The sequence below is a fragment of the Urocitellus parryii genome, chromosome 11, assembly GCF_045843805.1.
Source record: "Urocitellus parryii isolate mUroPar1 chromosome 11, mUroPar1.hap1, whole genome shotgun sequence".
NCBI classification, from domain to species: Eukaryota; Metazoa; Chordata; class Mammalia; order Rodentia; family Sciuridae; genus Urocitellus; species Urocitellus parryii.
Window position 1 is genome coordinate 100863896 of NC_135541.1, and position 23522 is coordinate 100887417.

The 23522-nt window shown below is 40.1% G+C and overlaps 1 protein-coding gene and 2 pseudogenes across 7 annotated transcripts in view; all 3 read right to left on the bottom strand.

The window, feature by feature from the left end:
• LOC144249027 (uncharacterized) overlaps nucleotides 1-23522 on the bottom strand; it is a 125934-nt gene that overhangs the window by 34677 nt on the left and 67735 nt on the right. For 2 of the 7 annotated variants that reach the window (XR_013342205.1, XM_077791534.1), the window contains 2 exons: nucleotides 7126-7187; nucleotides 1396-2674 (listed from right to left, as the gene is read on the bottom strand). The exons of 1 other annotated variant lie outside the window; for it this stretch is intronic. Coding sequence is in view for 4 of the 6 variants with exons in the window: in XM_077791534.1 (XP_077647660.1) it covers nucleotides 2637-2674; nucleotides 7126-7187 (100 nt within the window). In the remaining 2 variants the exon portion in view is untranslated. Of the gene's footprint in view, nucleotides 1-1395; nucleotides 2675-4240; nucleotides 4412-7125; nucleotides 7188-23522 lie in introns of those variants that run through there. 4 more of the 7 variants (XM_077791531.1, XM_077791530.1, XM_077791532.1 and 1 more) reach the window with 3 other exon arrangements.
• On the bottom strand, nucleotides 15005-22107 carry LOC113177003 (plakophilin-4-like; annotated as a pseudogene).
• LOC113177005 (importin subunit alpha-4 pseudogene) lies at nucleotides 19187-20860 on the bottom strand (annotated as a pseudogene).

Here is a 23522-nt window from a genome sequence, read left to right on the forward strand (position 1 = left end):
GAATGAAAATATAGCTCATTCATGTATTGAAAAAATTAATGTTAAAATGTCTACACTACATAAAGAGATCTATACATTCAATGTAATCTCTATCCATATTCCAATTCCATTTTTTTTTTGTAGAAAAAAGTGCTAAAATTCACATGGAAGTACAAAAAATGGATAAGTAAATAGATAAATAACCAGGTCAATTGTGAGCAAAAAGAAAAAGATGGAGACTTCACAGTATCCGATTTTAAGCAATTAAAAGGGCATGGTACTGGCATAAAAATATCCATAGGCCTATGGAAGAGAGCTGAGATTCCAGAAGTGATGCCACACATGTATGATCCATTTGGGTTTTGATAAAGATGCCACGAATACAATTTGGAAAAGAACAGTCTCTTTGTTAAATGTTGAGAAAACTGTGTATTTATATGCAGTAAGGATAAAGTTGGACCTCTATCTCACACTATATGCCAAAATCAACTCAAAGTGTATTTGAAGGAAAACACCTGAAAGCTTGATAGTGACCTAGGCAGTGATGTTTTACACCTCAAAGCCCAGGAAAAAAATGGAAAATGTGATTGCATCAAAATAAAATCTTCTGCACTACAAAGAAAACAGGGAGAAAAAATGACAAGCTGACTGGAGAAAACACCTGCAAATCATACATATACATCCAAAATGTATGGGCAACTCATACAACTACACAGAAGGAAAACAAGCCCACTGGCTAAATATTGGGAAAGGGCGCTAAATAGACACTTCTAAAAAGGAAGACAAACAGATGGTGGATAGATATGGGAAACCATGCTTAGCATCACTAATTGCTAGGTACACACAGATGAAATCCACAATGCAGTACCACCTACAACTGTCAGAATGGTTAGTCTCAGAAAGGTGTGCAGGAAAGGGAGCTCTTGTACACTGGTGATGGAAACTAATTTACTCAGTCACATGGACAACTACATACAATTGCTCACAAAACTAAAAATGGAATGCCACATGGGTCAGGAACCCTTCTTCCATGTATTTACCCAAGAGATCACAGACCAGCCTGTCAAAAAGACATCTTCACCCCTGTATTCATCACAGCACTATTCACATTAGTCAAGATATGAAATCTACCTTAATGTCCATTAGCTGGTGTATGGATAAGAAATTGGTGTATGTACTTGGGGAATACTACTCAGCCATACAAAAGGGTGAACTCCTGAAATTTGTGTCAGTGTGGTTGGAAATGGAGGACATTTCCAGTGTTCTGAAATGTTAAGTGAAATTAGCCAGGCCCCAAAATACCAGTATCACCATTTCTTATTGACATGAAAACCAAAACAAATAACATATAGTCAGAAACTGAACTCAAAGAACAGAGCAGAATAGTGGTTATCAGAGGCAGGGGTATGGCTGAAATGAGAAGATTATGGTCAGAGAGTACAAAGCCTCAGTTACACAGGGAGAATGAATGATTTTTATTCAGATATATTGAACAATATTATAAACATACTGAATCTTACATTTCATAATTTACTTGCATTTCAAAATTTCTAACAGATTAAATTTCAAAAGTTCTTGCCACAAAAGTATGAGTATTTGAGGTAGTGAACAAGGGAGTTAACTTGACTTTGATTATTACTCCACATTGTATTCATAATCTGTAAATTTACTTTGTCTTATAAATATGTGCAATTATAGTTTGTCAATTTATAATTTTAAAAAATGTTAAAAATGTAATAATTTTTAAATGGGTGAAGAAATGACACAGATTGAACAAGCATACAACTTGTTTTGGAGATTTAAATTTGCAACCATGAAAATATTTTACAAAATTAGGAAGATAATTGAATTTTAAAAAGCAATCCCTAAAAATAAAAATTAAAAAAAACACAAGATGATAGGAAAAAAAAAAAACCCAAACAAGGGTAAAGTTAGTGGCATGGGAAACAAAGAGAGAAACAATACTGAGAGATTGTAAAACACAGTAATTTGATTCTTTGTGCAAAACTTGGAAATTTTTCTTTGAGTGTCTTGGTAATCCTACTGATTGGGGTACTGATGAAATTGCTCTGGGGTGGGTGAAGTCGTGTTTGGAAAATGTAGAGGTGTGAATTTGTTGGTGAATGACCATGAGAGCAGGATATTTTACTTGGCAAGAGGGCACAGCAGTGTTTTATCTAGCATTCTGCTGCTTTGCAGAAGGAAAGTCTGTTCTGAAGTGTAGCTTTTTCATCAACCAAGAATAGAAGACTTCATGTTTTTTCTAGTTTCTCTCAACTTATTTGTTAACATTTCTTTGTTTATTAAAAGGATAGATTTGGAAAGGCACTGAAACCAGGGAGAATGTCACGTGAAGACAAAGGTAGAGTTTCAGATGACACTTCTTCAAACCAAAAAAACACCTGACATGGCAGCTGTCTTGAAAAGTGGGAGAGATGTGGAGCAGGCTCTCCCTCCCACCCTGCTGAAACCTTGGCCGCACAATTCTGGTCTCCAGGTCTAGGAGAGAACATAGTTGCCTGGCTGGGATTTTTTGTTGAGGTGGTCAAGGAAACTCACTCTCCCATGCTGAAGTCTACCCCCAGACACTGTGAGTCCAAGTAACTTGAGTTTTATTGCAGGCCTGGAGCTGAGTCAGGAACCAGAGGTCAAGCACATTATTGGGAGGTGACCTCAGGAAGGCCTGGTGCGTGATCTAGAAAGAGAGGCAAGGTAGGAAAGTATCAGATACAGGGCACTGACCCACATGCCATCTTCAGGAAAATCCAGGCCCCTGTCCTGGAGGACAGAGGAGAAAGCCCCCAAGGACCATGGACAAGGATCAGGGTCCCCAGGATATTGGTCCACCAGTTCATGTCAGTCCCCCTATCAGGCCTGCTTCCAGGGGGCAGAGGGTTATAGTTCTTCTGTCAGAGATTCTCATTCCTGGATAATGCATCCTCATACTGTCCTGTGGATGGCAAGGGCAACTGCATGGTCCCACCACTGCATGAGCCAGTGTTTGCACATGTCAATCCTGAGTCCTTCAGCACACAGGCAGAGGCAGAAGACACAGATGGGTAGAGCTCTGGCCTTTGTGCAATCCCTTCCTCTGTGAATGTGGGTCCTGAACTGGTTCTCACCAAGGCAGAATAGTCAGTGTGCTGCGCCACCTCACCTGGGATTCTGTTCTATATGCAGACAAGTGAAGGAATTTGCAGATATAATAAAGCTCCACTGTGGTGAGAACATCTGTGTCCCTTCTAAATTCCTGATGAAACTGTACCCCCACTGTAGAGGCATAAAGAGGTAGGGCCTTTGGAAGTGAAAGCTCTGAGGGCTCCACCCTGATAAATGGAATTAATGCTCTCATCAAAGACCTTCAAGGGCTGCTTGGATCCCCTTATTTTTCTGCCATGTGAGGACACCTGGGCCTTCTATGAGGAGCTGCCCTCACCAGAAGCTGACCTCCTGGGACTTTGACTTTAGCTTTCTAGGCTCCAGAACTGTAAAGATTTAACCTATTTTGTCTATAAATTTCCCAGTCAGATATTTTGTTACAACTACATACTAAGACAATTTCCTACTTGACTGAGTTCAGGTTCATCAGAAGGTGATCATCCTAGATGGGCCTGACCTCATCAGGTACATCATTTGAATGCCAGTCTAGCAGGGAGAAAAGGGAAGCAGAAGGGATTTTCTGCTTTGATGGCTTTGAAAAGGCAAGGTGCCACAAGTTCTATAGCCCAAGTGAAGTGAATTCTGCCAACAACCTGAAGAACCCGGAAGTGAATCCTTGCCCACTTGTCCTTCCAGATGAGAATAGGCCAGCCACAGCTAGATGTCAGTCTTGTGAGAATTTAGCAGACCTTAACAGCTAAGCCATGCCCAGAGCCCTGACCTGCAAAAGCTGAGGTGAAAAATTGTGTTCCTTTGTTACATAACACAGGTAACTAACACAGAACATTAATTTGGTATTAAGGGAGATGAATTTATACAGATGGAGAGAAGTGAAAGATAAGAAAAATGCATTTTTGTATTTATGCAGTAAAACACATATTTAAATATGCATTAAAATTTAAAATAAAATTGGAAAATGATTTACCAGTGTAAAACCTTAGCTGGGTACCACTAGAGATGTGTCAAATAAGAGCAATTTATACACATATTGAGTAGGGTACTCTTGTATTCACTGAAAAGGAACAAATACAGAGCATGGTGAGTTGAAGATTGTGAAGGCAGAAGCATACCCACCTGGCTTTCTAGAAGCTCCCATGCTGTATATTCCAGTGTGTATCATCTTATGGACACAGACTACACATGCACTACTCTTCATATACAGTTGTACTGTATCTGAACCATGTCCTGCAGAAACTGCATCTGCTAGAGGTGTGCCTGCCTGAATTTCTGTTCATTGTCTGCTTCTGCAGAAGCATCAGATGTCTGGGTACATCTGTGAAGTGAAATAAAGCCACAAAATGGCCATTCCCACATAAAAAGCATGTGGGACTGCCTCTTGCAGTGCCTGAAGTGCTTAGACTAGGCCATGCCTTGCCAAAGCAGCCAGCTGAACACTGCCAGTAGCCTTCCTCTTCCTCCAGCAGCCTAGGAATTGACCAGGTGTTCTGATATAATGTAAGTAATCCAGGAAGATACAGAGATAAATAACAGAAGAGAGAGAAAGAAATTGTTGCAGTTAGAGAGAAGGAGGGTGTTGGGCTGAAAGAGCCAGGACCTGGGGGTGACCCATTACCCCAAAGCCATTATAGTTTGTTGTCAAGGCTTCAGCTGAAATGTGGGAACCTAGAACTTTCACTGTAGTTTCTCAACCAACCCCAGGTTTTCCCACCAGATCAAATTTGCGTTTACCCAGTGCTGGAGTTATGAATGCTGTCAAAACACAAAAGAAAATGATCAATTAATCACAGTGTTTTTAAGGAAAATTGGACCTAGTTACTCTAATTAGGTGAAAGCAAAAGAAATTCATTGTTTATTCTTCATGCAAACTGTCCTGCGATGGCCCTGTGGGAGATGCTACATTAGCCTGGAAATCCAGTATTGCAAAGTAGTATGGACTTTCTGTTTCAAATGTGGTTTTTAAAAACATTTTCTGCTTTGCCAAGAAAGTGCTTGGGCCAAGGCACCTTAGTTCTGTCTCCCAACCCTACCTCCAGGTTCAAGTTCCAGATGACTCAGAAATCAGTAGGTCATTCTTCCCTGACAATTCCTGTAAATCAAAACTACAGGGGCAGAGAAAAGTAAGCACATACCCTGGTGTCTAACCTACACAACGTTCAGCACAGCATCCAGGCTCAGGGCAGCACCGTGGCCTTCATACTAGTGCCCTTCCTGGCATGTGACACCCACTCTCCTTCACATGCAAGTTTGCACATGTACATTAAGAAACACGACTTTAAATCAGGCATGCATCAGTGCTGATAAGGTGAGAGCTCTGCTGGCTTGCCACTTGCCTCTTGAACAAATTCTGAGAACACAAGGAATGTGTCTTGTACTTCATAGAGCACAGACCATTGTCCCTGCAGCTTATTGGTAAGTTGGCCAAGAAACCCTGTAGCACAGAAAACCTGAGCACATGTTGACAATGTCTGAGAAGAAAAGGACTCTAATAAACTCAAAACTGTGAGAGCTAACATGATAATCTTGTAAAATTAAATGGAGAGACATGAACCTCTCCTGAGGCCAACACATACTTTTAACCTGTATTATCAGGCACCTTTCCCCTGTTGCCCACCGCAGCCGAGGGCAAATTAGGGTGCAGGGCTGTGGGATCCTGTCCAGGTAAGAAGGATGAACAAGGTGAACCAGAAAGAGGGAAGCACTCCTGTGATCAAGTCTACAGCAGAGATTTCTCCTAGGTGAGTGTTCAGCCCTCTCTTCTTCTTGAGTGTCGCAGAATCAACCTGCTTGTGTGGGCTGAGGTGGCCTCACCACTGTCCAAGTTAGCCAATCCTCCTCCCCTATGTATACTTTTCACATCTGTACTTCTTGTCAAAATGGTGCCTTCAGATGCTCAAAGTTGGGTTTCCTCAGATGACATGGGCATTTGTCTGCCTAGCTAGCTGTAACAGGACTGCTGGCTTAAAAGACATACCTTGTTCTCTCATGGTGCTGGAGACAGAGATCCCAGATGCAGGTGATGACAGGGTCAGCCTCCCTCCATGGGCTCCCGGGGATGTCCTCTCCTGAACCCTGACCCCTCTCCTGCTTTTGGTACTCCTTGGCTTTTGACAGCTTTACTCCAACGTTCACATGGCATTTCCCGTGTGTGTGTGTGTGTGTGTGTGTGTGTGTGTGTGTGTGTGAGAGAGAGAGAGAGAGAGAGAATATGTCCAAATTCCCCCCTTTGAAAGGACAAGGTAGTATTGGATTAGGATCTTCCCTGATGATCTCATCTTAACTTCATCATTTACCAACTTCCAAGTAAGGCTGCAGTCACAGGTACCAGGAGTAAGGACTCTCTTTGGGGAGTCAACTGAAATCTGAAATCCCTTTAAAAGATCCACTGAAACAAGTAGGCAGACTGTGTGCCCAGCAGCTTACAGGCTTAATCTGATTGCTGCTCCCCTGCCTTCCCATGCAAAGAAAGATGTACAAGGGGCAAAGTTCACTAAGGTCATGTGCCAAGAGACAGCTCTGAGACTCAGCTCTTTCAGTATAGAGACTGCTATTCCTGGCTTCTTTCTAATTGAAGAGTGTTCCTGTAGACCTAGTGGAGTTAAAAACACGGTGACAGATGACTTCTTTGTTTTTCAATTATAGGGTGTTGGAAAATTTTTTTTAAGAGTTCTGTGGAAAATGTGCTATTATTCAATCATTTTCAATATTCACTTCACATTATCTCAGGGGCCTCCATATGATGTGTGAACAAAATACCAAATAAGACAGACATGGTGGTAATTACACCTGTAATCCTAGTGCCTGGGGAGGCTGAGGCAGGAGGATTGCAAGTTCAAAGCCAGCCTCAGCAAGAGCGAGATGCTAAGCAACTCAGTGAGAACCTGTCTCTAAATAGAATACAAAATAGGATTGGGGATGTGGCTCAGTAATCCAGTGCCCCTGAGTTCAATCCCCAGTACACACACACACACACACACACACACACACACACACACATGCACAAAATTATATAAAGCCACTGCTACATACTTTCATTTTGTTCATTTTGTTCTTTTTTTTTCCTTGTTGGCTCAGATGATCCTGAAAAGATCCTGAAAAAGCAAATGTTGAAAGTCAAATGGAAGCAGAGTGTTGGCATCCACAGTGACACATGAGGTGATCAAGAAGATTGGTGGCTCAGATGCAGTCTTGGTGACACCCTCTAAATGATCACTATTTGCAAAAATTTGAGCAGTCCAAAACTAAATTCTTCCTCGTTTGACATTCACTGACCTTGTGATTCTATCCTGGTGTGGGAAGGGCCAGTTATCCTCTAAGAGAACGCATTCATCTACAAGATGATTTATACATGTAAACACATCCTATTTAATAAAATATGAATGGAGAGAAACAAAGACAAAGTTTAGAAACTCATTAGTGAAGGTTTACAAATCATCATTTTATCATTTTCCTTAGTGCAGGACTGACAGGGTGTATCTGGTCATCAGTGAAGGATAATGACCCTAAAGCCTGAGGAAACAAATCATTCTCTGTAATGAAACTGCTGAGGGAAAATATGTCTTGTTTTCAGAAGCAAGATACTAAAGTTAAAAATTACATGTATGTATGCAGTTGTTTGCTAAGAAAGCAATACAAAGGCATTCAGCATTACTATTATGCAAAGCCACCCAAGTTTTCCCAGTGCATTCTGTATGTCAGTATGCTTGCTGCTTCCAAACACCGCCCTGTGCAAAGCAGAGAAATATGAAGTGAACACAGTAGGTATCTGAGTGCACTGGGTGCTCAGGTATGGCTCTGGAACCTTTTGTATCAACCTGGCCCTCATGCTGTCACATGATGCCAAATATATCAGAGTGGTGGAGAAGACTGGTTTGAAGGATCTTGAACTTGTCACCAATGAAGCATCTGAGGCAAAGTGCAGGCCTGACTGCAGTCAAGATATTTCCAAGTAGTTGTCCTCACTGGATTCCTGTGATGGTGAGCAATAGCATTCCTCTGAGTCCCTGACTGCTTCTGAATCTCTCAGTGTAGACATTCTGCCTAGAAGTAAATCAATAACCATTGAGAGAATTTGGCCAGGACCTCAGGGTTGTGTGCTTCAGTTAAGTGGGCCTTCTGACAGTGGGCTTCTCTGCACACTTAGAACTCAGGGAGCAGGGTTGGACTTCTGTTATTTGTAACAGTTCTCATGTTTACAGTAAATAGGGTTTATTTTATTAAGCATGATATAAATCCACTAAAGAAGTGACCTGATTTCACCATCCACATTTAATTCCCTTTATGTAGCTTCAAACATCCTTCTAGCTAGAAATCGTTTTCCATGACTCAGTCTTCACAGGCCTGGTTTCATTTCATGTGCATCCCATGCCCATACATTTTACTTTGATGCAGACATTCTTCTTCCCAAAGGAGGACAATGTCACGCTCACATGTGGTACACTTAATGTCAAGTGAAAGAAAATCTACATACCACACTTCTGAAGCTGAGTATTATAATCACAGAGACATCAGGAAGTTACCAAAGATGCTCTTTGAATTGCTCTTGATGTCTCTAAGCATAGGTCATAACAGCATGAGGGCCAGGTTGATACTCAAGGAACCCAGTCTTACTTGCAGAAAAGGTAGAGATCTCCCCACTTGAGTAAGTGAGCTGTCTCTCCCTGAATTTAGATAGTTATTTTCAGTTAACTCAGTTGTGCATGTGGAAAGGCCTGGGGCACCCACAACAAGGTCAGTTCAAAAGTCCAGCTTGGAAGAGCTGGTGCAGGAATGCTGCAGCATCTCTTCAGCCTCCTCTCCAGGGCTCTGTGCTCCCCATTGCCCTATGCCCTATGGAGTCCCACCCTGTGCCTCAAGGCCCTCTTTGTTCCAGTGCAAGATGGAGAGTAGAGAGGAAAACTGTATGTGTCCACTCTCCATCACCAGTTGGCCCACTTCTCCTCTCTCTGAGCAGCTGGGACACAATGATCCTGTCACTGTGGGATGTGCCTGAAATGGCAAAGGTAAACATACAAAGAACAGAGATTCATGACCTGTGTTGCTACTACCATCATTTCTATGTTTGTGCTTAGGGCAGTTTGAAACAAACTCTAATGCTGCAGTACCTTCTGTGGAAGCCCACCTTCAAAGCCTGACAAGGCAGGTAGATACTCAGATGAAAGGGGAAGAGCGCTGAATGCTCACTGAAGCTTCCACTCATGAGGTCTGGTCCCCAAATTGCCAGAAGTCTTAATTGCTTCCTCCCTTGAGCTGCCACTGTGTCCTGGCACTGTGCTACACTACCCTGTGAGAACTGAAAGCCCTGCTTACTCCAAGACACCCACTCCCTCCACCTCCAAGCCACCCAAGCCCAGGGTGGGCACACCACACCATGCTGCAATCTTGGGATTTGGACACACATCTGAGTGTTCTCAAAATTTGCAAGGACAGTGACCTGGTGCAGCTGACCTGAAGTCCAAAGTTGTTGACAAATATAAAATAGCAACATATTATATTGGTAAAACATACACACTGTATTTCCCTCTCTGTAACCCAGCTAGAAAACTAATAGCTGCAGAACTGTGACAACTGGAAGGCCACATGGAAGATTGTTGTGGTTGGATGGCCACATGGTATTCATTCAAGTAAGAACCAACAAGCCCTGAGGATGAAAACCGCAGTGGGCTGGCTAAAGAAATGACCACTGTCATGACGCCTGGAGTGTGGAAGCAGAGCCACTTGCTGAGATGTCGCCAGCTCCTGGCTAAGGGGGAACTGTGATTGACTTCAGCATCTAGCATGGACTTGAGTACAGCTTTGGGAAATCCCAACTGTTGACTATGATCCAGTCTCAGAATGGAGCAAAGCTCCCCTCAGAGGACCAGTTGGCCAGTTTCCACTGTTCTGCAGCCTGCATACTGCAGCACATGGCTTGACCCTTGCTCTTGTGATTTTGTGGATGGTAATATTCCTGTATTGACCCCTAAATGGTCAACCTGAGTTCTGTGCAGTCTTGTTGCCCATCACTCAGGCTTTCATGTATCTACAGAGGAGCAGTGCCTTCCCTTGTCGGCACACATGCTCAGGGTTCTCTCTGGAGAAGTCCGTAGACCACTCTGGACTGCTAAAGTCCTCACTCTTGGTGTGGGGTGCCAACAGTGAGATTAGCCACCTCCCCCCTCTCCACAGAGTCCTTAGGGGTCAGACTGGAGGTGGTGGAGGGTCTCCTGGTCATTTCTTCTCACTAGACTTCATGAGAAATTTTCATCCTTCTCACCCACATTTATTGTGAAATTATTGTGAAAGTGAAAAGTGAAGAAGAACTATTTCTTTTCCATTTTTGGACTTTTTCTCTGGCAAGCAAAATAGTGTTAAAGATTGTGTGGAGGAAAGAGCAAAAAGAGAGTCAAACAGCAAGACATTACTGGCATCCACCATTGTGTTTCCTAGTCAGAGCCAGAGCCTTGCTGCTGACTTCACTTTAGTTGTGCAGCCCTAGACCAAGTACCAAGCAGCCACAAAGAGCCCATGTAAGAGAAGTGATGTCATTTCATCCAAGATAACAAACCACATTTTTCATCATTATTTCCTGGTGGTCAGCATTTGCTTAGAAGATCCTAGAACACATTCAAGGCAAAGTGTTTTGCTGCAGAAGTTCCAACCAGTGGAATCCCAACAGTGTTCCACTTACAATGTTTCAACTTGGACACTGAGGACCTGAGACTTATTAAGAGAAGACAAAGAAATGGCAGAAAGCGAGGGTGAGACTTATGAAAGTGGGAACATTCAGGTGCTTTGTCCCTCCCCTACCTGTTACACATAGCTTCAGGCTATGGGTTTGCAACCCTATATTATACTTCCAGCCTTGATGTGACAGAGGGGCTCTCATGCTCACTTCAATGTTATAAAATGTGCAGAGAAACTAAGAAATTCCACTTGTGTGGCTGGTACTAGGTGAAGAGACAAGTGCAAGAACAGGTCCACTCTTCTTGACTTTTCAAGGACTGTATAAATATAGCAGATGTTTGTCTAAGATGTGTGTCAATCATCTCTGCAATTTATCAGTAATGAAAAAGTCATATCTAATAATAATAATAATAATCTAATAGAAGTAGAATTGAAAAATCCACCATGTAGCAATCCAGTGAAGGAAACCAAGGGGCAGCCTCCAAAGAAAAAGAAGGCTGGGGATGCAGAGTGAAGACAGGTATCAAAGGAGTAAGTAGCAAATGGATCACAGTTAGGAGAGAATTATAATGTGATTCCAAAACACTCATTGATTTAACAGACATTTGTAGGGTATCATCCACATGTAAGTCATTTTCTTGACATTGGGAAATCAGTTAGCAAAGAAGACAGAAATCTCTTTCCACATGGGCCTTACATTCCATTGAGAGAGACAGACAAGAATCAAAACTTATGGAACAAGGATCTATTCATTGGATGTATTACATTGCTCAGGCTGACACAACAAAATACTATGGATTGGTCAGCCAAATTAACAGTGTGTTTGTCAGCTTTTTTGCTTCTAGAACCAAAAGAATTGACAAGAATAGTTTTAGAAGAAAAATTTATTTGGAGCTCATGGTTTCAGAGGCCTCAGTCCATAGTGAGCTGACTCCATAGCTCTGAGCTTGAGGCAGAATATCATGGGGACAGGGTGTGTTGGAGGACAACTGCTTCCTCATGGCAGGGTCAGGAATAAGAGAGAGGAGCACAAGAGAGAGGGGCCACTGGAAAACAACCCTTCCAGGGAACTTACCCAGTGACCCACCTCCTCCGGCCTGCCCCACCTCCTACAGTTACTACCCAGTTAGTTCATTCAAAGTAGGATGGACTGATTAGGTTAGAGCTCTCAGACTGCAGTCACTTCTGAACATTCATTCAGAAACACAAATGCTTTGGGGCATGCCTTGTGTCCAGACCATAACATAGATGGTCACCTTACCACGTCCTCCCACTGGTGTGTACAGAGAGAGGTAGAAAGAGAGATGACGTTTCTGGTGCCTCTGCTGATAAGCACATTAATTCTATTGGATCAGGATCCCATATACATGATCTGGTTTGTTCTTAATTAATTTTTTGTTGACTCCATCTCCAAATACTGCCACACTTAGAGGTTAGAGTTTAGTATGTGAGCTTCGTGGAAATACAAATACTTAGTGTATAACATTTACTAATCAGAAATAGTTTGAATGGTTATTGACTATGTTTTAGGAATTGTCAAATGATAGGTAAAATTTATGTTTCAGACATCAATAAATGGCATGGTAGCCATCTAAGTCTTCAGATTTTGTTTTTGTGTAAAGTTAGTTTTTCATAAATAAAATGTTACATCTCATCATCTAGACCCCTTATTTTTGCACATTTGTCATAAAAATCTCAAGTTCAAATAGGAGCTTCATATCCTTTGTAAGATATTACTTGGTGATATTGTCCAGTTCAAACCAAGTCCACATGGTAAATTCCTTCTTGAGTTTGGTTCCTGAAGGAAATGATGTTTTTAGAAATCTTTCGGTTTTGCTGTCTCTTATTAGAATGTGGGGAAAAACAATCTCAATGTGTCTCTTTTTACCCAGCTCCCAAATCTTAGGATAAAGTCCTTTATAAATGCTAGACTCTGGATAACTCCAAGGATAAGAACATCACTACCCTTCCAACTGCTCCCTGTGGATTGGTGGGTCAACATTACATACATGGGTAATGAGGAAGGTATGAAACTCCACAACAGGTCTTGACGTCGTTGCTTTTACTTTGATCTCCCCCCTATGGCTGGTAGTATCTCTTTTTAAATAAAATTATAGATGCTAATCCATAAGTTATTTTAATCAGTTGGCAAATAGATAAAGGACAAATAAAAATATTTCAATAATCTACACATTTGTCTCCACCTTTTCAACTTTCCATGTGTTATGGTTTAGACCCTTATACATCCCCTAACAGCTCATGTGTTGAGGGCTTGGTCCCTGTGCAACAGTGTGCAGAGGGAGGACCATTGGGGGGATGACTGGATCAAATTGGAATGTGGTGAAGACTTTAGGGGTGGCACCTGGTGGGAGGAAGTAGGCCCCTGGGGCTGTGCCCTTTAAGACTATGTGTTCCCAGCCCCTTTCTCCCTCTTTCTCTCTGTCCCCCTTCTTGGCTTCTATGAGGTAAGTAGCTTTGCTCATCATCATGCTCCCTCCCATGATGTTCTGACTCAGCATAGGCCTAAAAGCTATGATTGTAAAAACTCTTAGATTCTTTGAAAAAATCTAATAATAGCAAAATAATGAGTTACATATAATATGTTGCACTTAAATCCTTGAGCATCAAATGAAAGGCAGCCAACTGGAGATGATAAATGAAATTAGCAAGGAGTTAGAGGTTGTTAACATCTTTGTCTTGCTCCAGTGGTTAACAAACACTGTGTCCTGATCTTCATATGTTGGGATCATAAACACATTTTCTTGTGTTAATGGAAGACCCTTCAATAGATGAATGGATTAAAAAATGTGGCAAATATACCCATCTTCTTATCTATACATTATACCTGAATACTAATTGCTGTCTACCTCTTAATCTTCATCACTATCTCATGTGATGACTTGCAGGAATATAGAACTGCATCTTATTTGCTCAGAGTTGGAAGTTTTGTTTGTTCATTTGATTGTTTTGCTCAACTCTAAGTGCATTCCTAGATGGACAATATGGGTCTGTCAGCTACCTGTCTCCTGTCTATCTTACCTGGTAGGAAACTTCTAGTTGGGAAAAAAAAATAGGAAACATGTTAGATCTTCAGGGGAAATTACACAAGGCCCAAGAAATGATGTGGAAGCAGAACTTTCTGAGAGAGATGATGGTGTTTAAAGTGATATTGTTTTTTCCTCCTAATTCAAATATACAAAAGGAGAAGGAGTGGCATACCTTTCCATCTGTATTTCTAACCCAAGCAGTGACATCTGATCAGAGCCTACCTGCAGACTCTGGGATGCCAAGTTTTTGCAGAGAGACCTAACAGCTCTCCAGGCAAATGTGGGGCTGCTTCCTTCTACACCCACAAGTCCCTGGGGCTGTGGGTGGGGCTGGATTCTGGGGACCATTCATTTGAACTCTTAGGAGCCTGGGGCGGGGAGGTAAACCATACTGGCTTGCAGACTGCACACCTCCCAGCCATAGCAAAGACACTTGCTTAGAGGATTTGGGCAAACTTTCTTTTACTCCAGGTATCTTTGATATTCTGAGCAATTTGAGTGATTTGAAGAGGATGGAATAGGGGTGTCATTAGTTTCTACTGCTTTCTGAATGACAAAAAATTAAAGAAAAGTGGTTCAGCTGAAAACTACTTTGCCTTAAATAGGAGCTACCCCTTATTAATCAATAGATTAATTGCTATTAATTATGATTAATTAATTAATAAGAGTACTACCACTTATTAAGTAACAAAGGATGAGAGAACTGTAGAGGCTACAGCAATTCCTGTGTTTCCATGGATTAATTCTCAGACGTGGCCATATTAGTGGGATTCTCAGAATAGGTACCCCCTTTCTTTTCTTTTACATATTTTTTTAGTTGTAGATGGTCACAATATCTTTATTTATTTATTTTTATGTGGTGCTGAGACTAGAACAGTGCCTAATGCATGGAAGGCAAGTGATCTACTGCTAAGTTACAACCCCAGTTTCCCCCTTACTTTTCAACTACTTATTTCTCCCATAGCTAATAATAGCTGCTACAAACAGAAAAGAAACTCCCCCGAAGTTTATTATTCCATCATTAGCTATGGACCAAATAAATAAAAAATAAAACAAAATTTATTTATAAAATAATATTCAGAAACTCTAGTTGGAAAACATTACCAAGACTTTGATCCAGTTCCTTAAGCATGCTAGGCAAGTGTGCTACCACTGAGCTACATCCTCAGTCCTTTATATATACGATGGATGACCTGTTAGTCAGTGGTGGACAAGGAAGAATGTGATTTGAATTGGTCTTGGTATAATGTTGTCATAGGTATAATAAAATGGTTCTGATTCCATATATCCTTTTGTTTTTAGCCGATAGCAGCTTTTTTTATTAGTTACATAACCTACGCCCATATACAAAATTAAGAACATATTTAGATGCCCCATTTTTTAAAAAAAATTGTATATGTTTTAATTAGTTATACATGACAGTAGAATGCAGTTATGCACTTTGATATATCATACATAGATAGGATATAATTTCTCATTTTTCTGAGTGTACATGTTGCAGAAACATATTGGTCATGTAGTCACATATATACATACAATAATAATGTCTGTTTCATTCTACAGTCTTTCCTATTCCTACATCTCCTCCTCTCCCCCATCACTTTCCTCTACCTAATCTAAAGTAGGTTATTCTTCCCTAGTGCCCCCTCCACCTTATTGTGAATTAGCATCCACATATGAGAGAAAACCTTCAGCCTTTGGTTTTGTGGGATTGGCTTATTTCGCTTAGCATATATTCTCCAACTCCAACGGTTTACTGGCAAATGCCATGATTTCACACTTCTTTAAAGTTGAGTAATATTCCATAGAGTACTTTCTTTATCCACTTTCTTTATCCATTCATCTATTGAGGGACACCTAGGTTGGTTCCGAAGTCTAGCTATTGTGAATTGAGAGTTATAAACCTTGATGTGGCTGCATCACTATAGTATGCTGATTTTAAGTCCTTTGGGTATAAACCAAGGAGTGGGATAGCTGGGTCAAATAGTGATTCCATTCTCAATTTTTCTGAGGAAACTCCATAATGCTTTCCTTAGTGGTTGCACCAATTTGCAGTCCCACCAGCAATGTATGAGTGTACCTTTTCTACTACATCCTCACCAAAATTTACTGTTGCCTGTATTCTTGATGATTGCCACTCTGGCAGCAGTGAGATGAAATCTCAGAGTAGTTTTGATTTGCATTTTTCTAACTGCTAGAGATGCTGAACACTTTTTCATATAGTGGTTGATCAACTGTATTTCTTCTTCTGTGAAGTGTCTGTTCAGTTCTTTAGTATGTTTATTGATTGAGTTATTTGAATTTTTGGTATTAAGTTTTTTGAGTTCTTTATATATCCTAGACATTAATGCTGTATCAGAGGTGCATGTGGTAAAGATTTTCTCCCAATCTGTAGTCTCTCTCCTCATGTAATTAATTGTTTACAAGAACATTTTAGTCTATTTTAACTGATTTTAAGAAAAATAAAAATGATGCATTTTTTAAATACTGTTTTGAAAACTTGAAAGTGCAGCAATATACTTCCTTTCCTTTGTTTATGAGATGGTGCAATTCCAATTCAAAACTGGTAAGATTACACTAAACTGAACCAAGCAAATGCACACGTATGTCTGCACTATTAAAGTATAAGAGGAAATAGGAATCATCATAGTAAAGCACAATTTTAATCTCTGTGTATGCAAAATTTGAAAGATTACTGTCAATTAAATATGAAAGTCTGGAAGAAACTAAGTTGGAAGGGGAACAATTCACAATGTCTAGACAATTTGTACATTAAGGTTTTCACCAATATTTGTGACCTTAATTTGATTTGTTATTCCTATTTTTAGTGAATACCACACAGTCTAAAAAATGTAGATATTAGTATCTAAACAGGATGCAGTTACCATATGAAGCTTTAACTCAAAATTTGGGATAAAGAAAAAAAAGGAACAGTAAACTTCAACTCAATTTTATGTGCACAAGTTGAAAAATCTGAGCCACCTTAAAGAGAAATCCGATTCTAAAATTTATAAAACCTATAAATAATCAGAGGCCAAACCACTATATTAAAACAGATTCTCTAGCAGGTAAAAATCTTGCAGTGTGAACATATGCTTGTATTCACTTTAAATACTAGACAAAACTCACACTTTAAAGTGGCTCCACCTTGGCAGATATATTTATTTGTAATGAATGCACACCTATCATGTATAGTTTATCAGTGAAAACACTCCAGTTGATTCACAAAACTCTGATGGCATCTGTGTTATCTTCATCACAGTAAATACACCCCCCTAATAACTAAATGCGTTTAGGCTTTCTATTCCTTCACATCAAACATTGGGAAATCATATTCAGTAAACAAGAGCAAGTTTCTGTGACAGCACAAATTATTTAGTTTAAAATTTTTCAAATCCGTATTTGTTCATTAATAAAATTTTCAAATCCATATTTGTTCATTAATAACTGGGTCAGACAATTTACCAAAAGCAATAACTTTACAGAGTATTCCTCCACACAGATCATTGTTTGAACCTTTTAATATGCATAGATGCTTTTAGAGTAGGATCTGAATGAACTGTCTCAATACTCAAAAAATGAAGTCTTATAACACTTCTAAATAGTTCTGGTTTGTTGCCAACTACATTATTAAAAGCACTGGTTACAAAGTAAAAAATGTTTTAAGACTAAATTACAATAAAAATGAAAGCCCCACAGTTTAAACCTAGCATAAATCAACCATCTCTAATTATCAGATTAAAACAAAAATATTAACTCCTGAAAACTGGAAGCAAGATTTTTTTAAAAACACGACCAATGAATATTTTTGACATTTGCAGTTTTGTTTTGTTTGTTTGTTTCCCTTTGTAGACAGGGACTTTTGCTTTCAACTTAAGCAGTAGTTCAAGTCTGTAACATGTTGCAGCTCAGGTAAAATACTATGCACAGCATTTGATTATTTCCAAACAGCAGGAACACACAGGCTGAAGTAAGTTGTCAAATAGGGCTTGTTATAGATACAACAGTGAAAGCATTACCATCCATATATAAAGTTCTTCCTCCAACCCTGGCTTCTGAGGCAGATAATAAACATATCAATCACTGGTAGATGAAGTACAGTTTTTTAAACTTATCTGTTTAATCATTAACCAAGTTTTTTGTTTTTAAGTTTACTCTTTTTGTATCAGTTCCACCAATGAAAATCATTTGGCTTATACTTTCAAATCTATTCTTCAACATAAAGAATATGAAAATATGTTTGTGGAGGACAGTTATAGAGCTTAGATCATACTGCAGCTCTTCAGTCTTACAATGTGAATATGCATCATACCAAAATTTCTTGTTTTACAGTGCACCATTTTCCAAAGGAATACCAACAGGCAGCTGACCTACCCCCACTATGGAATAGTTTAAACTAGAGACTGCAATTGTCAGTAAGTGGCCCAGGGACTAGGGAAAATAGGGTAGTTGAGATCTTTAAGAATTCTACAACAGTTTAGGAAATCATGCATATGCATTTACAGTCCATGTAAAAGTGACTTTTGGTAACTGCAAAGTAACTGAGACATGAGTTGGTTTAGAAGCATCAAAGCAAAGAGGCATTTATTTTTTTAAATCTTATTTATTTATTAGTTCTAATCAGTTATACATGAAAGTAGAAAGCTCTTCAATTCACTGTACACAAATGGAGAATTTTTCAATTCTCGATGTGCATGAAGTAGAGACACATCATTCATGCAATCATTCATGTAGCTAGAGTAATGATGTCTGTCTTATTCCACCGTCTTTCCTATTTCTTTTCCCCCTACTCTCTCCCTTTTTCCCCATCCAGATTCCTCCACTTAACCCATGCACGCCCCCTCTCCACATGAATTAGCATCCACTTATCAGGGAAAACATTCAGTCCCTGTTTTTTTTTGAGATTTGCTTATTTCACTTAGCATGATATTCTTCAACTCCATCCATTTACCTGCAAATGCCATAATTTATTCTCTTAATGCTGAGTAATAGCCCATTGTGTATGTGTTCCACAGTTTCTTTATCCATTCATCTATTGAAGGGCATCTAATTGCTCCCACAGTTAGGCAATTGAGAATTGTGCTGCTATAAACATTGAAGTGTCTGTGTTACTGTAGTATGCTGTTTTATTGACAAGGAGTGGAACAGCTGGGTCAAATGGTGGTTCCCTTCCAAGTTTTCTAAGGAATCTGCATACTGCTTTCCAGATTGGTTACACTAATTTTTCAGTCCCACCAGCAATATATGAGTGTAAAGCATGTGTTTTGGAACCTTTTGTTGCTGTTGTTCTTATCATTTGGTAGCCATCTGGTGGTGCTTTATATTGAACATGAGAAAGATGCTGCACTCAATTGAACTTAAAAAATACACTCTTTTGTTTAATTGTTGGCTGTTGGGTGGAAATTGTAAGCACCTCCTTGTGCTGCTTCAGGAATGAGGCTAAAATCTTCATTGATATCATCACCAGAGAAGTATTGATCTATGATTTCAAATGCTAATTTATGTCTTTATTTTCTTATTGTAGCAAGACCTCAATTTTCTCCAAACCTCCACATTCTTCAATTATTTCAGCTATTGTGCTTGCTTCAACACCAGCCACTATCAGAATGTTTTTTAGACCATCCAGAATGACCTGAATCACTTGAGAATCTTTTACTGACAATAAATTCCAGAATGGTGGTATTACATTCTATTGTACAAGGTACTCAACCTGATCTTTTCTGCCACTAATTATTAAATTCCCAATGTCCAAGCAGCTTCTTTTTGTGTTCCAAAGTCTTCCTTAGCAGGTGATGAATAATCATAGGGATTAATTCAGCATCTATTACAGCTTGAACTTGTTGCTTGTTGCCTGCTGTAATGTTGGAAAGGAACCATAGTGATTCCTTATTTATCTTCTCTTTTGGAAGTGATAAGAGATTTGGGGAGTGTGATGGGACATCACAACAGAGAACCTGAGTCTGCTCATCAGTGTCTGTCACTAGGTTGCCAATTGCTCTGAGGGCTGCAGTTTGAACTTTCACTTCCTGGTGGTGCAGAAAGGACACAAGAAATGGCACAACCCCTGAATCAATAACCATCTGTATCTGTTCATTAGCTCCATCTGTCAAGTATGACAGAGCCCAAACAGTGCCTACAAGAATATTTATGTCCATAGAGTATATGAGGACACATAAAGCTGGCAAAATCTCCTGAACTGTCTCCATAGGTGGTAGGGGGTCCTTATTCCTGTAGAGATTGGCAATGATCCATAAGACATTCTGAAGGAAGGTAATGGGAATGGAGGGATTGATGAAGGACAGAAGAGGTTGGATAAGTCCCAGTGATGACATAATCTCTACACTGAGGACAATCACCTATGTTTCCCAAAGCCCACACTGCTTGTTCACAAACATTCTGATGTGGTGAATGAAAAAGTCTCAGAAAAAGAGGTACTGCATTAGACTGTACAACAGCTTGAGTCTGCAGAAGTTCCTGATGCTATATTAGTGCCCAAGAAGCTTCAAACTGTAACAAAGGATTATCACCCCTCTCTAGACATTTGACTAAAATTGTTAAAATCCCAGATTTTATGAGGTCATCAATTGGTGGGTTTCTGTCAGTGGATAATAGTTTTCTTGCTGCCTGGACGGGTTATTACTTGTGGCATTCTGCAATATAGCTTCTAATATTGTATTTTTTGTGCTTTAAAATCAGCATCAACATCTGAGTCTTCTAAACTTTCTTCTTGGGGAACACTTATCTTTTTCAATAAATGTTCCACTCTTTTGTTCTTCAGCAGCTCAACTGTCACTTCATTTCTGTCTTCACATTGTTTCCACATTGCAGCCCTTGTTCTTGAAGCTCTTGATGTGGTGGTTCTCCAAGCTGGAGTTTTTGACCAGGGCTGTGTGAGGTGCCAGCGACAGCTACTCTTGTGGCTTCCATAGCTGCTGCAAGTCTAGGTGCCAGAGGGAGAGGCCAGGGTGGTAGGGAGGGGAAGGGTAGGGGAGAGGAGAGCATGTTACCTGATGCCTCCAAGCATAAGGTGGCAACAGCACCTGGGTGGCCATAGCAGAGACCTAGCTGGGCCAGGTGAGTGAAATGGGATTGAGGAGTGGTGCTCACTTAGGGAAACTAAGGACACATAAAAACTGGCCGGGAAGATGACCAGCCTGGAGACACTCCTGGTTGGTTCTTGGGATGACCCTGTCTCTCACCACTCCCTAGTAGTTCCACACCTGGGGCCACAAGTCATGCTAAAAAGGAAGCCAGACTTAGTGGCTTTTATTGCCCACACTTCTTCAGATGCAGGGTGTTGAATGACAACTAGAGTTCCCAGCATGCCAGACTGTGGCCAGAGCACTTCTCCCTTCACATATCCTTTTTATAAATGTTTCAGAGGTCCTGATATTACCATAATGTATTGAAGACCTGGGATGCTGCCTTAGAAGACCTGTCTCCTCTGCCTTTGACTATGTTCACCAGCTTTTGTATGTCTCCAGAGTTGGTCAGGGCTTTGGCATTCTCCATGATTTTCCTGGTGAACTTGTGCAGAGTAGCACATGGCTGCCATGGTCTTCTTGGACAATGCTGGGGCCATGGCCACCTGGAAGCCTGTTGAGCAGGACTCACATGGTGCATTCACCTATAACCTCTTTGTTGTGTATGTTGAGTTCCATATTCCTCGAAGCAGTGGTCGGTCAACTATCATTACCTGTCCTCAGAAATTCTTCAAGGATGGGAGCCCTTTTTGTTTTTGGACAGGTGCCCATATATATGCTGCTAACTTTCAGTTGCTAGCAGAGAGATTCTGGAGAGATTCAACAGAGCCTTCCAAGGTGGCTGGGTTAAAATTTTCTGCTAAGAGTCAGATATGGTTTTAGCACTGACAGATGCCAGAGCATATCAGCTCCTTTGGGATAGTGCTGGGATAGGACCAACTCCATACCATTGATCCTCTTGTGGTATTCTCTTTTCCTTTTTCTTCTTCCATCATCTTGACTTGGAGCCTTTGCAGGGAGACTCTTTTCCTAGTAAGTCATCCAACTCATTCATTCTAGGTAGCCAGGCCTCAGAGACATCCAGTTCCAGCTGATAGCACAGGTTCCTCAGGGTGTACATAGTTCTCCTTCATCTTGATTTCATATTCAGATGTGTTCACACATGTGTGAATCCTGTGCAACAGTGAGTCTACCAGCCCCTCACAGGATCACAGTTGCTTCCATGCTTCCTTCCCTGTAGAGCTGACGTTGCTCAGGCAAACTGTGGAGTTATGCAGAACTAGTGAAGTCTGAAATTTAATTTTATTATCATCAACAAGAGAACACCCAGAAAGTGGAACAAAGTGTTTTGTGAAGGGTGAGAAGGTATTTCAGATGACTGTCATCTTTATGTTAGGATAGCAGAAGAAACAGGTTTGTTTCCATCCTAAGTTTGAGCAAGATAGAGGTAAATAATTTCTTTTCACAAATCTCCATCTTTGGTGACTCAATGGCATGGAAAGTTTTTTATAAGAATAGAGGGTATACAGTGGGATACAAGGTAGGAAGTTCCTAAGTATACATTTATCTAGATAGTGTTAATCAGAAACATGTCTCAGTCTCAGGTTCTCCTGTGCAATGCCTAGCAGGGCCAGGGGCAATCCATCAGCCTCCATCCTAGGTATTAAGAAGTTTAGAATTTGAAGTTTTTTATTTCAAGGGAGGGGGTCGTCTATTTCACAATCAGCTGTGGAGTTTGTGGAAGCAACTCCCTGGCCTGTAATACCAAGCACTTTAGTGGGTGTGGGACTCTAATCTAGGATCTGCATCTTTATAATCAATCCCAGGTGATTCTGATGCAGGTGGGCTACAGACCACAGTTTAACACACATTGTTCTATATCATTGAGTCACAAAAATAAATAATTTAAGAACCTTAGTTGAAAATCATGTCAGTCCATAAATTTTGAAATAAAAACCTTGAAAGAATCCTTCAGAAAAATACTTGTATCCTTATGCCTTCTGCAATTAAAATAAACTTATTTCTCTACAGTTATACCCTAGAAACAGTTAAAAATGAAAACAAACAATGACAGCTAGAACAAAACCAATCATTATCAACATAACTACTACCATTACCAGCAGCAATAACAAAAGATCCTTCAAGAGACCTCCCTATAAGACCCCTATAAGAAGATATGAACTCAACCTATGCCTTATACTCAGGTGTTTCAGTATGTGCATGAGTGCTTTTGACTTGAAACAGAGGAATTTGCATGAGTGCTTCTGACTTGAGATACAAAGAAATTTTCTGGCAGAATTAGCTGAATGTTTGAAAAGACCTCAAACCCATTCAAACATAAATCATTTAAATATAAAGCAGCCAGTGGTAAGGACCTCTGGATGTGAGGCTATTACAGCAGCCTACAAGTTTCCTTTCTTTATTTCTGTGCTCCCAGGGATGGTAACAATGATAAAATAATCAATGATCACAGGACAACTCAAATACTAATACTTAGTAAATAGGCTTACTAATTAGCAACTTTATGACAAGGATAACAACATATTACATGATATAAGTCTGAGACCTGGTGGATATACTCCTTTGTTAATTTTGAGGAAAACTTTTAAAAGCTATTGTATCTCGCCCTTTGAGATGGTAGAAAATAGATCTTTGAATTAATAATTTTTAAAAAGTTGACAGCAAAATATCTTTAAGAGCCAGATTCCCCAGTACATAATTTTTTAGAGAG